Source organism: Drosophila subpulchrella, unplaced genomic scaffold (genome assembly GCF_014743375.2).
Source record: "Drosophila subpulchrella strain 33 F10 #4 breed RU33 unplaced genomic scaffold, RU_Dsub_v1.1 Primary Assembly Seq365, whole genome shotgun sequence".
NCBI lineage: Eukaryota > Metazoa > Arthropoda > Insecta > Diptera > Drosophilidae > Drosophila > Drosophila subpulchrella.
The window spans coordinates 666,165-681,148 of record NW_023665585.1 but is presented as its reverse complement, the minus strand read 5'-3'; the positions used below and the strand labels follow the sequence as shown (position 1 = coordinate 681,148).

General features: G+C 40.6%; 1 protein-coding gene across 1 annotated transcript; it reads right to left on the bottom strand.

Moving 5' to 3' along the window:
• Positions 1-13,902: 13,902 nt before the first annotated feature.
• On the bottom strand, positions 13,903-14,291 carry LOC119561780 (30S ribosomal protein S16-like). The gene is made up of 2 exons (XM_037875261.1): positions 14,265-14,291; positions 13,903-14,202 (listed from the first exon to the last, which is right to left on the bottom strand). The coding sequence occupies exons 1-2, from the start codon at positions 14,289-14,291 to the stop codon at positions 13,903-13,905; spliced, it is 327 nt and encodes a 108-aa protein (XP_037731189.1).
• Positions 14,292-14,984: the final 693 nt, after the last annotated feature.

The window sequence follows — 14,984 nt, the reverse complement described above, 5'->3', positions numbered from 1 at the left end:
TGTAGTATTAAGCTTATACTAATTATTATATGAGTGAGACTCAGTAGTATAAATAGTATACTGAACATTAAATAGTTTTTCATGGTGTGAAACTAGGACAATAGCGATTATTCGAACATATATTTTGGTGTGAAACCAGGACAAAAGCGAGTATACGAACACAGAAAATGCTACCGGAGTTGGCGTTGCTTGACGCGTTAATTATTATTGCCATCCGGACGATCTCGGACGACGCAGCGCTCGTCATTGCACGCCAAGTTCCCCTATGTGAACTGGTGCGGGAGCCACAGAACCAAGACCGAGGTGAAGAGGAGTGCCAGGATGCAGAGCGTCGACAACTGGCAGGCAGCCTGGGACAACTCCAGCAAGGGACGCTGGACGCTGGACGCAAGGGTAAATAGGAAGCACGGCCAGGTAGATTTCTACCTCACGCAGGCGCTGAGTGGACATGGTTGCTTCCGAAGCTTCCTTAAGCGCTTCGGCACGACACGGAGAACGGTTGTCCAGAGTGCGGCAGTGGGATTGTTGAAGACGATCAGCATGTCCTATTTTAATGTCGCCGCTTCGGGTCTGATCGCTAAATGCTGATGAAGACCACCGGAGCAAGAGTTCGGCCAGCGACGGCAGCCTTCGCAGCGAGTGTACTGCGAACGCTGCGTCGCATCGAGAAGGAGAGGAGAGAAGCTACAGCCTAGGTGGCTACCATTGCGCTAAGCAATACCTTGCGGTGATACCGCGCAATCACGGCCCCTACTCTTGTTGCTTGTACTTATTTTAGTCTGCATATACGTGTTAGGTAAAGGAATATAAAAAAAAACACGAAGGAGCTAAAAACATGTGTTATGTGTGTTGCGCAAAATATGAATATTTGTGAAATAATAACAAAATAATATGTGAAATAGAAATAAAAGAAAAACAACAAACAACTTGATTTTATTGGGTTTGGGATACCACGAAAAACAAAATAGTATAAATTTTATACTACAGGCAACGGGGAAATCGTATAAGTTTTATACGAAATAGTATAAAATGTATACTAACGATTTCGATAAATAGCTTAAAAAGTATACTACGGCCCTCTAGATTAGTATAAAATGTATACGAAATAGTATAAAACGGAGACTACATAGGATAGCTTTTATACTAAATAGTATAAAAAGTAAACTATCAGCATAAATTTCAGTACACTGAGTGAGTATAAATTGTATACTCGTTAGTTTAACTTTGATAACTTCGAAAGTTTCAGTTTAATACTTTGGGTGTCATAAGGTTAATACGCATCTTATCAAGATATTTTTGACACTCAATAGTTTATTTTTAATGTACGAATAGTTTAGTTTCTATGATCATTTTTTTTTGGGTGTAGCCGGGAGGCGGCTAGCCGGGAGGCGGCTAGCGAGGAGGCGGCTAGCCTGGAGGCGGCTAGCCGGGAGGCGGCTAGCGAGGAGGCGGCTAGCCTGGAGGCGGCTAGCCAGGAGGCGGCCGTCGATATGGCTGATCTAAAAATTTCAGAATAAATAAATACATATGAAGAAATAAAAACATCTAAAGTAAATGCGTCGAATTTTTATTTTTATACCCGTTACTCGTAGAGTAAAAACCCTTTTAAATATACCCATACTAGATTCGTCGAAAAGTATGTAACAGGCAGAAGGAAGCGTTTTCGGCCCATAAAGTATATATAATCTTGATCAGGATCACTAGCCAAGTCGATCTAGCCATGTCCGTCCGGATGAACGCTGAAATCTTGGAAACTATAAGATCTAGGCTATTGGGATTTGGCATGCAGATTCCTGAGCTTCTTACGCAGCGCAAGTTTGTTTCAGCAGCGTTTATTAAAAGTAAGGAAAATATCTAGTTTTTTTAATTTTATTTTTTGTAGGGTATGACAAATTCGTGTATTTTGTACAAATTCTGAGTTCCTTAAACGGGGTCAGCTACACAATGCTGTTTCCCACCGATTTTCATTACAATTGTTTTTTTATAAAATACACTAAGGAAAATATCGAGTTTTTTTAATTTTATTTTTTGTAGGGTATGACAAATTCGTGTATTTTGTACAAATTCTGAGTTCCTTAAACGGGGTCAGCTACACAATGCTGTTTCCCACCGATTTTCATTACAATTGTTTTTTTATAAAATACACTAAGGAAAATATCGAGTTTTTTTAATTTTATTTTTTGTAGGGTATGACAAATTCGTGTATTTTGTACAAATTCTGAGTTCCTTAAACGGGGTCAGCTACACAATGCTGTTTCCCACCGACTTTCATTACAATTATTTTTTTATAAAATACACTAAGGAAAATATCGAGTTTTTTTAATTTTATTTATTGTAGGGTATGACAAATTCGTGTATTTTGTACAAATTCTGAGTTCCTTAAACGGGGTCAGCTACACAATGCTGTTTCCCACCGATTTTCACTACAATTGTTTTTTTATAAAATACACTAAGGAAAATATCGAGTTTTTTTAATTTTATTTTTTGTAGGGTATGACAAATTCGTGAATTTTGTACAAATTCTGAGTTCCTTAAACGGGGTCAGCTACACAATGCTGTTTCCCACCGATTTTCATTACAATTATTTTTTTATAAAATACACTAAGGAAAATATCGACTTTTTTTAATTTTATTTTTTGTAGGGTATGACAAATTCGTGTATTTTGTACAAATTCTGAGTTCCTTAAACGGGGTCAGCTACACAATGCTGTTTCCCACCGATTTTCATTACAATTGTTTTTTTATAAAATACACTAAGGAAAATATCGAGTTTTTTTAATTTTTTTTTTTGTAGGGTATGACAAATTCGTGTATTTTGTACAAATTCTGAGTTCCTTAAACGATTCCTAACAGCGATGCGCTGTTAAATGTTATACAAACCCACCTAAGTATCTCACGTGTTTTATCTGCAAAGCAATAAATAAGAGGATGTAGCCTAAAGATGCTGAGCACGCGGGCAATGTTGAGTCGACATAGTCTTTCTGTGCGCTCCAAAGCAATCGTGTTCGTCACAGGCTTTACCTTATCTTCTGATTCGTCTGAATAGCTAGTTTCGATGGCACTGTCGAGCGTCTTATGACTTCGTTGTGAATCTGAGTATGATCATTTCCGCCTTTGACTTGGTTGAGACACGCCTTCCTCCATTTGTGTTGATGCCACCATCCACATTTGATGCGGTTAAGAAACGTTTCCCTAGCTTAGTGTCGACTTGACATTTCTTTGATACCACTATCGATCATCCGCTCCAGAGCATTTGAAATAGCTTTAAGAGCTCGTGGACTATGCCTAATGGGGACACCACGTTAAAAAAAACTCTACCTCAATGGTGGTGCGGAAACGTGTGAAAAGTTAAAATGTATCGATTTAGAAAAATTATCAGAGCAGCTCACTGTATAATTCCTCTAATACAATCATACAAAATATAAATATTGAAGACTTCTAAATCTAATTTTAGTTTTCATTGATTGGTTTGCCTGCACAACATCGGGGACAAACGGGACTCGGTCTACATGGTGCTGGAGTTTATGTGGCGCGCCGACTTACAGTAGCAAGCTGCTGAACGAGGAGACGTCGAAGCTATACTGCTACCAAATGTGCCCTTGCAGAAGTACCTTCACAATCGAGGTAAGACAATTTTTAAAATCAATTTGCACTAAGATATTTTGTTATTTTCAAATAATTATTACACGCTAAGTAGCTTTGTTTATTGATGTAGTACTTCTTTGACGAGGAGACCCTGCCGAAGGACTTTGATTGCGGGCTGAGCAAGTTCGCCCAAAAGGAGTCGGTAATGCGGACGTGGCTCCTGAGAGTCTGACAACCGGTGGTCGAGAAGCCTACAAAAAGGAGTGGTGCCCTTTCCTTGGAAAGCAAAGCGCATCATCGAGAAGTCCAGAGAGCACATTTTTGCCGGTGCCGGTGAGCCGCATTTGGAGATCTGTCTGAAGGATCAAGCACGACTACGATGTGACCGAGGCCTGTAAGATCTATTGGAAAGGCCTTCCCTCACTGAGTGTTCGACCATTGGCAGGTGCTGCCCGGTCACCCGAGCGAGACCTCCAGTAAGACCTACTTGACGCTTCAACAGCGCCTGAACCAATTGTAGCTTCGGAATCGACATCTGCAGAATGTCATTAAGCAGCACTACACCAAGTCCCTGGTTCAGCGTGAGTGGATAAAAGGGTTACTAAAGAAGAATATTTACTAATTTATATTATATTATCCAGAATCGAAACCTATGCTCGCCGATCATACACACCGCCTGCAGAGTGCCGATCGTGGTTAAGGATCTGTAAGTGGAGCGATGGTAGCAGCAGCGGGCTAGGGTGAACCTTATCCAGCAGACTTCGAACATGCGACTATTTATATAAGCTTACATACTTATCTTAACACTCATCCACGCGCAAATACGGAACAAAAAACTCGATATTTTCCTTAGTGTATTTTATAAAAAAACAATTGTAATGAAAATCGGTGGGAAACAGCATTGTGTAGCTGACCCCGTTTAAGGAACTCAGAATTTGTACTAAATACACGAATTTGTCATACCCTACAAAAAATAAAATTAAAAAAAGTCGATATTTTCCTTAGTGTATTTTATAAAAAAACAATTGTAATGAAAATCGGTGGGAAACAGCATTGTGTAGCTGACCCCGTTTAAGGAACTCAGAATTTGTACAAAATACACGAATTTGTCATACCCTACAAAAAATAAAATTAAAACAACTACATATTTTCCTTAGTTTAATAAACGCTGCTGAAACAAACTTGCGCTGCGTAAGAAGCTCAGGAATCTGCATGCCAAATCCCAATAGCCTAGATCTTATAGTTTCCAAGATTTCAGCGTTCATCCGGACGGACATGGCTAGATCGACTTGGCTAGTGATCCTGATCAAGATTATATATACTTTATGGGGCCGAAAACGCTTCCTTCTGCCTGTTACATACTTTTCGACGAATCTAGTATACCCTTTTACTCTACGAGTAACGGGTATAAAAATAAAAATTCGACGCATTTACTTTAGATGTTTTTATTTCTTCATATGTATTTATTTATTCGGAAATTTTTAGATCAGCCATATCGACGGCCGCCTCCTGGCTAGCCGCCTCCAGGCTAGCCGCCTCCTCGCTAGCCGCCTCCCGGCTAGCCGCCTCCTGATTTGCCGCCTCCTGATTTGCAGTCTTGCGGCGCTTCTGCGGCCTTTTGGCCTTTGGTTGTTTGCGTTTGGGGGGGGGGAGCCCCTCCCTCGCCATCTCCAACGATGAACTTGTCTACGTTCTGTAAATGGGAAGAAAAAATTATTAACAGTTCGTTTAAATTAATACATATAAATTACTTACGCACTTCACCAGCAGCACCCTCGACATTTTCTTGGTAAATAAAAGTTCCCGCGAATCGGGAGTGATGCCACACTTTCAGCTTGCCTTTATCGAAGTATCGATATAGGGTATCGATATAAGGTTCATGTGTTCTTAGTTACAATTTTGGAACAAATGAGATGCCCAAAACGCACTATGCTTTTTTCTCAAAAACTGACGGCTTTTCGTTCGCCGAACTGCATTTGTTAATTAGTAAAATGAATTTCCTTTCCAACGAGGTACCGTGCATGTTGGTACAACGTCTGTGAAAGTCAAATTAATTAAAAATAGAGATAGCGTCGAAACACTATTTTTTTCCCATATGGTTAGTGTCTTGGGAGCTTGGAACAGGGTGAACAATTTTGTTACAAATGAGATGCAAACCACGCATTATGCTTTTTTCTCAAAAACTGACGGCTTTTCGTTCGCCGAACCGCATTTGTTAATAAGTAAAATGAATTTCCTTTCCAACGAGGTACCGTGCATGTTGGTACAACGTCTGTGAAAGTCAAAATTATTACAAATAGAGATAGCGTCGAAACATTATTTTTTTTCGATATGGTTAGTGTCCTGAATACATTTTTTACATAGTGGTTCATGTCTTGGAACTTACTGGTTCAAATTTTAATCTGGCGCCACTTCTTTTATTTATTTATCTTTCCCCACTGTAAAGCGATTTTCTCAAAAACTGACGGCTTTATCGTTATGATTTTTGCACTGAACTTGCTTTGGGCGATCCCCAATCTGCCACTATACCGTGCATGTTGGTACAACGTCTGAGAGTGGAGCCCTGTGCAATTTAATATTTGCCCCCCTTTTTTGTATGGGGAAAATCCGAGGTGCCTTCACTGTTAAGCTATTTTCTCAAAAACTGACGGCTTTAGCTCAATGATACTTTCTGACAAGAAACTTGAATTAACGCCCAATAACCAGGTTTACCGTGCATATTGGTACAACCTCTGTGAGGGGAGCAATAAACAAAATTGTGGGGACCCGATTTTTTAAATAGATTTTTAATACATTTCTAGAAGTCGGATATGTTTGCAAGCTATCTAGATCGATAGATATTTATACCCGTTACTCGTAGAGTAAAAGGGTATACTAGATTCGTCGGAAAGTATGTAACAGGCAGAAGGAAGCGTTTCCGACCCCATAAAGTATATATATTCTTGATCAGGATCACTAGCCGAGTCGATCTAGCCATGTCCGTCTGTCCGTCTGTCCGTCTGTCCGTCTGTCCGGATGAACGCTGAGATCTTGGAAACTATGAGAGCTAGGCTATTGAGATTTGGCGAGCCGATTCCTGAGCTTCTTACGCAGCGCAAGTTTGTTTCAGTAGAGTGCCACGCCCACTCTAACGCCCACAAACCGCCCAAAACTGTGGCTTTTACAGTTTTGATGCTAGAGTAAAAATTTAAACTGAAATGTATTGTTCTCATCAATACCTATCGATTGGCCCAAAAAAAAGTTTGCCACACCCACTTTAACGCCCACAAACCGCCCACAAACTTCAAAAAATCGTACATATGAACGCGGATATCTCGGAAACTATCAAAGATAGAGTATTGGGATTTCAGATTTAGATTCCGTAGCCTTGTACGCAGCGCAAGTTTGTTATGCGAATATGCCACGCCCACTCTAACGCCCACAAGCCGCCCAAGCCTGTGGCGCCCACAATTTTTATGCTAGATTAAAAATTTTAACTGAAATGTATTGGTCTCGTCAATGCCTATCGATTGATCCAAAAAAAAATTTGCCACGCCTACCCTAACGCCCACAATGCTTAAATCTGTCTTCCGCCGGTAGGTGGCGCATTTAAATCTCGCTTTGCTGCTTGCATATTTCCATTTCCCTTTGGTCCCTTTAGCTGAGTAACGGGTATCTGATAGTCGAGGTACTCGACTATAGCGTTCTTCCTTGTTATACCCGTTACTCGTAGAGTAAAAGGGTATACTAGATTCGTCGGAAAGTATGTAACAGGCAGAAGGAAGCGTTTCCGACCCCATAAAGTATATATATTCTTGATCAGGATCACTAGCCGAGTCGATCTAGCCATGTCCGTCTGTCCGTCTGTCCGTCTGTCCGTCTGTCCGTATGAACGCTGAGATCTCGGAAACTATAAGAGCTACAATACTGGGATTTGGCATGCAGATTCCTGAAATTCCTGCGCAGCGCAAGTTTATTTCAAAAGAGTGCCACGCCCACTCTAACGCCCACAAACCGCCCAAAACTGTGGATCCTACAGTTTTGATGCTAGAACAAAAAATTTAACTGAAATGAATTGTTCTCATCAATACCTACCGATTGACCCAAAAAAAAGTTTGCCACGCCCACTATAACGCCCACAAACCGCTCACAAACTTCAACAAATCGTAAATATGAACGCGGATATCTCGGAAAATATCAAAGATAGAGAAACGGGATTTCAGATTTAGATTCCGTAGGCTTGAGCGCAGCGCAAGTTTGTTACGCGAATATGCCACGCCCACTCTAACGCCCACAAGCCGCCCAAGCCTGTGGCGCCCACAATTTTCATGCTAGATAAAAAATTTGAACTGAAATGTATTGGTCTCGTCAATACCTATCGATTGATTTAAAAAAAACTTTGCCACGCCCACTCTAACGCCCACAACGCTTAAATCTGTCTACCGCCGGTAGGTGGCGCATTTGCTGCTTGCATATCTCCATTTTCCTTTGGTCCCTTTAGCTGAGTAACGGGTATCTGATAGTCGAGGTACTCGACTATAGCGTTCTTCCTTGTTTTATTCTAAACAATTTTGAATTTAATATTTTTCGAATCGGCCCCAAGAAGCCGAGAAAATAAAAGAATAAAAATTGGCCCCGTGTTCCAGATTCCACCGTTCCGCCAGCGCCGCTAAGTCACCGACGCTAATTTGACGGACATACGAAATAGTATAAAATGTATACTAACGATTTCGATAAATAGCTTAAAAAGTATACTACGGCTCTCTAGATTAGTATAATATGTATACGAAATAGTATAAAACGGAGACTAAATAGCATAGCTTTTATACTAAATAGTATAAAAAGTAAACTATCAGCAAAAATTTCAGTACACTGAGTGAGTATAAATTGTATACTCGTTAGTTTAACTTTGATAGCTTCGAAAGTTTCAGTTTAATACTTTCGGTGTCATAAGGTTAATACGCATCTTATCAAGATATTTTTGACACTCAATAGTTTAGTTTTAATGTACGAATAGTTTAGTTTCTATGATCATTTTTTTTTGGGTGTAGGCTAATGGGATTTGGCATGCAGATTCCTGAGCTTCTTGCGCAGCGCAAGTTTGTTTCAGCAGCGTTTATTAAACTAAGGAAAATATCGAGTTTTTTTAATTTTAGTTTTTGTAGGGTATGACAAATTCGTGTATTTTGTACAAATTCTGATTTCCTTAAACGGGGTCAGCTACACAATGCTGTTTCCCACCGATTTTCATTACAATTATTTTTTTATAAAATACACTAAGGAAAATATCGAGTCTCCTTCACTGCGTTGCAAACTTCTGACTGAAATCAATATACCCTCTGCAAAGGTATAAAAACAAGATTTTCTAAAACACGAAAACTAAGATGGGATGCATACAAACCCACAAACAAAGGGACAAACATTTTCATTTTGGGAAGAAGAAGAAAATCTTGTTTTTATACCTTTGCAGAGGGTATATTGATTTCAGTCAGAAGTTTGCAACGCAGTGAAGGAGACTCGATATTTTCCTTAGTGTATTTTATAAAAAAACAAGGAAGAACGCTATAGTCGAGTACCTCGACTATTAGATACCCGTTACTCAGCTAAAGGGACCAAAGGGAAATGGAGATATGCAAGCAGCAAAGCGAGATTGAAATGCGCCACCTATCGGTGGTAGACAGATTTAAGCGTTATGGGCGTTAGAGTGGGCGTGGCAAATTTTTTTTGGGTCAATCGATAGGTATTGACGAGACCAATACAGTTCAGTTAAAATTTTGTATCTAGCATGAAAATTGTGGGCGCCACAGCCTTGGGCGGTTTGTGGGCGTTAGAAAGGGCGTGGCATATTTTCGTAACAAACTTGCGCTGCGCCCAAAGCTACGAAATCTAAATCTGTGATCCCAATTCTCTATCCTTGATAGTTTCCGAGATATCCACGTTCATATTTACGATTTTTTGAAGTTTGTGGGCGGTTTGTGGGCGTACAAGTGGGCGTGGCAATTTTTTTTTGAGTCAATCGATAGGTATTGATGAGATCAATACATTTCATTTAAAATTTTTATTCTAGCATCAAAACTGTAGGAGCCACAGTTTTGGGCGGTTTGTGGGCGTTAGAGTGGGCGTGGCACTCTACTGAAACAAACTTGCGCTGCGTAAGAAGCTCAGGAATCTGCACGCCAAATCTCAAAAGCCTAGCTCTCATAGTTTCCGAGATCTCAGCGTTCATCCGGACAGACAGACAGACGGACAGACGGACAGACGGACATGGCTAGATCGACTCGGCTAGTGATCCTGATCAAGAATATATATACTTTATGGGGTCGGAAACGCTTCCTTCTGCCTGTTACATACTTTCCGACGAATCTAGTATACCCTTTTACTCTACGAGTAACGGGTATAATAATTGTAATGAAAATCGGTGGGAAACAGCATTGTGTAGCTGACCCCGTTTAAGGAACTCAGAATTTGTACAAAATACACGAATTTGTCATACCCTACAAAAAATAAAATTAAAAATACTCGATATTTTCCTTAGTTTAATAAACGCTGCTGAAACAAACTTGCGCTGCGAAAGAAGCTCAGGAATCCTAGCTCTTATAGTTTCCAAGATTTCAGCGTTCATCCAGACGGATATGGCTGGTGATCCTGATCAAGATTATATATACTTTATGGGGCCGAAAACGCTTCCTTCTGCCTGTTACATACTTTTCGACGAATCTAGTATACCCTTTTACTCTACGAGTAACGGGTATAAAAATAAAAATTATACGCATTTACTTTTGATGTTTTTATTTATGTTTATTTAGCCTTATCGACGGCCGCCTCCTGGCTAGCCGCCTTCGCCGTCTTGCGGCGCTTTTGTGGCCTTTTGCCCTTTTGCTGGTTGCGTTTGGCCATCAGCCTTATCGGCGGCCGCCTCCTGGCTAGCCGCCTCCTGGATAGCCGCCTCCTGGCTAGCCGCCTCCTCGCTAACCGCCTCCCGGCTAGCCGCCTCCTGATTAGCCGCCCCCTCCTGATCAGCCGCCTTCGCAGTCTTGCGGCGCTTTTGTGGTCTTTTGGCCTTTTGCTGTTTGCGTTTGGGGGGAGCCCCCCCCCTCGCCATCCTCTCCAACGATTAACTTGTCTACGTTCTGTAAATGGGAAGAATAAATTATTAATAGTTCTTTTTAATTAATACATATAAATTACTTACGCATTTGACCAGCAGCACCCTCGACATTCTCTTTTTTTTGCGAAATAAAAAGTTCCCGCGAATCGGGAGTGATGCCACACTTTCAGCTTGCCTTTATCGAAGTATCTATAAAGGGTATCGATATAAGGTTAATGTGTTCCTAGTTACAATTTTGGAACAAATGAGATGCCCACAAAGCACTATGCTTTTTTCTCAAAAACTGACGGCTTTTCGTTCGCCGAACCGCATTTGTTAATTAGTAAAATGAATTTCCTCTCCAACGAGGTACCGTGCATGTTTGTACAACGTCTGTGAAAGTCAAATTAATTAAAAATAGACATAGCGTCGAAACATTATTTTTTTCCCATATGGTTAGTGTCTTGGGTACTTAGAACAGGGTGGAACAATTTTGTTACAAATGAGATGCAAACCACGCACTATGCTTTTTTCTCAAAAACTGACGGCTTTTCGTTCGCCGAACCGCATTTGTTAATTAGTAAAATTAATTTCCTCTCCAACGAGGTACCGTGCATGTTGGTACAACGTCTGTGAAAGTCAAATTAATTAAAAATAGAGATAGCGTCGAAACATTATTTTTTTCCCATATGGTTAGTGTCTTGGGAGCTTAGAACAGGGTGGAACAATTTTGTTACAAATGAGATGCAAGCCACGCACTATGCTTTTTTCTCTAAAACTGACGGCTTTTCGTTCGCCGAACCGCATTTGTTAATTAGTAAAATTAATTTCCTTTCCAACGAGGTACCGTGCATGTTGGTACAACGTCTGTGAAAGTCAAAATTATTACAAATAGAGATAGCGTCGAAACATAATTTTTTGCCATATGGTTAGTGTCTTGGGAGCGTAGAACAGGGTGGAACTGCTTAAAGTTTTTTAACATATGAGATGCCCACAACGAACTATGCTTTTTTCTCAAAAACCGACGGCTTTTCGATCGCCGAACCGCATTTGTTAGTTAGTAAAATGAATTTCCTTTCCAACGAGGTACCGTGCATGTTGGTACAACGTCTGGGAAAGTCAAATTAATTAAAAATAGAGATAGCGTCGAAACATTATTTTTTTCCCATATGGTTAGTGTCCTGAATACATTTTTTAAATAGTGGTTCATGTCTTGGAACTTACTGGTTCAAATTTTAATCTGGCGCCACTTCTTTTAATTATTTATCTTCCCCCACGTAAAGCGATTTTCTCAAAAACTGACGTTTCCGACCCCATAAAGTATATATATTCTTGATCAGGATCACTAGCCGAGTCGATCTAGCCATGTCCGTCTGTCCGTCTGTCCGTCTGTCCGTCTGTCTGTCTGTCCGGATGAACGCTGAGATCTCGGAAACTATGAGAGCTAGGCTATTGGGATTTGGCATGCAGATTCCTGAGCTTCTTGCGCAGCGCAAGTTTGTTTCAGCAGCGTTTATTAAACTAAGGAAAGTATCGAGTTTTTTTAATTTTATTTTTTGTAGGGTATGACAAATTCGTGTATTTTGTACAAATTCTGATTTCCTTAAACGGGGTCAGCTACACAATGCTGTTTCCCACCGATTTTCATTACAATTATTTTTTTATAAAATACACTAAGGAAAATATCGAGTCTCCTTCACTGCGTTGCAAACTTCTGACTGAAATCAATATACCCTCTGCAAAGGTATAAAAACAAGATTTTCTAAAACACGAAAACTAAGATGGGATGCATACAAACCCACAAACAAAGGGACAAACATTTTCATTTTGGGAAGAAGAAGAAAATCTTGTTTTTATACCTTTGCAGAGGGTATATTGATTTCAGTCAGAAGTTTGCAACGCAGTGAAGGAGACTCGATATTTTTCTTAGTGTATTTTATAAAAAAACAAGGAAGAACGCTATAGTCGAGTACCTCGACTATTAAATACCCGTTACTCAGCTAAAGGGACCAAAGGGAAATGGAGATATGCAAGCAGCAAAGCGAGATTGAAATGCGCCACCTATCGGTGGTAGACAGATTTAAGCGTTATGGGCGTTAGAGTGGGCGTGGCAAATTTTTTTTGGGTCAATCGATAGGTATTGACGAGACCAATACAGTTCAGTTAAAATTTTGTATCTAGCATGAAAATTGTGGGCGCCACAGCCTTGGGCGGTTTGTGGGCGTTAGAAAGGGCGTGGCATATTTTCGTAACAAACTTGCGCTGCGCCCAAAGCTACGAAATCTAAATCTGTGATCCCAATTCTCTATCCTTGATAGTTTCCGAGATATCCACGTTCATATTTACGATTTTTTGAAGTTTGTGGGCGGTTTGTGGGCGTACAAGTGGGCGTGGCAATTTTTTTTTTGAGTCAATCGATAGGTATTGATGAGATCAATACATTTCATTTAAAATTTTTATTCTAGCATCAAAACTGTAGGAGCCACAGTTTTGGGCGGTTTGTGGGCGTTAGAGTGGGCGTGGCACTCTACTAAAACAAACTTGCGCTGCGTAAGAAGCTCAGGAATCTGCACGCCAAATCCCAATAGCCTAGCTCTCATAGTTTCCGAGATCTCAGCGTTCATCCGGACAGACAGACAGACGGACAGACGGACAGACGGACAGACGGACAGACGGACAGACGGACATGGCTAGATCGACTCGGCTAGTGATCCTGATCAAGAATATATATACTTTATGGGGTCGGAAACGCTTCCTTCTGCCTGTTACATACTTTCCGACGAATCTAGTATACCCTTTTACTCTACGAGTAACGGGTATAATAATTGTAATGAAAATCGGTGGGAAACAGCATTGTGTAGCTGACCCCGTTTAAGGAACTCAGAATTTGTACAAAATACACGAATTTGTCATACCCTACAAAAAATAAAATTTAAAAAACTCGATATTTTCCTTAGTTTAATAAACGCTGCTGAAACAAACTTGCGCTGCGAAAGAAGCTCAGGAATCCTAGCTCTTATAGTTTCCAAGATTTCAGCGTTCATCCAGACGGATATGGCTAGTGATCCTGATCAAGATTATATATACTTTATGGGGCCGAAAACGCTTCCTTCTGCCTGTTACATACTTTTCGACGAATCTAGTATACCCTTTTACTCTACGAGTAACGGGTATAAAAATAAAAATTATACGCATTTACTTTTGATGTTTTTATTTATGTTTATTTAGCCTTATCGACGGCCGCCTCCTGGCTAGCCGCCTTCGCCGTCTTGCGGCGCTTTTGTGGCCTTTTGCCCTTTTGCTGGTTGCGTTTGGCCATCAGCCTTATCGGCGGCCGCCTCCTGGCTAGCCGCCTCCTGGATAGCCGCCTCCTGGCTAGCCGCCTCCTCGCTAACCGCCTCCCGGCTAGCCGCCTCCTGATTAGCCGCCCCCTCCTGATCAGCCGCCTTCGCAGTCTTGCGGCGCTTTTGTGGTCTTTTGGCCTTTTGCTGTTTGCGTTTGGGGGGAGCCCCCCCCTCGCCATCCTCTCCAACGATTAACTTGTCTACGTTCTGTAAATGGGAAGAATAAATTATTAATAGTTCTTTTTAATTAATACATATAAATTACTTACGCATTTGACCAGCAGCACCCTCGACATTCTCTTTTTTTTGCGAAATAAAAAGTTCCCGCGAATCGGGAGTGATGCCACACTTTCAGCTTGCCTTTATCGAAGTATCTATAAAGGGTATCGATATAAGGTTAATGTGTTCCTAGTTACAATTTTGGAACAAATGAGATGCCCACAAAGCACTATGCTTTTTTCTCAAAAACTGACGGCTTTTCGTTCGCCGAACCGCATTTGTTAATTAGTAAAATGAATTTCCTTTCCAATGAGGTACCGTGCATCTTGGTACAACGTCTGTGAAAGTCAAATTAATTAAAAATAGAGATAGCGTCGAAACACTATTTTTTCCCATATGGTTAGTGTCTTGGGTGCTTGGAACAGGGTGAACAATTTTGTTACAAATGAGATGCAAACCACGCATTATGCTTTTTTCTCAAAAACTGACGGCTTTTCGTTCGCCGAACCGCATTTGTTAATTAGTAAAATTAATTTCCTCTCCAACGAGGTACCGTGCATGTTGGTACAACGTCTGTGAAAGTCAAATTAATTAAAAATAGAGATAGCGTCGAAACATTATTTTTTTCCCATATGGTTAGTGTCTTGGGAGCTTAGAACAGGGTGGAACAATTTTGTTACAAATGAGATGCAAGCCACGCACTATGCTTTTTTCTCTAAAACTGACGGCTTTTCGTTCGCCGAACCGCATTTGTTAATTAGTAAAATGCA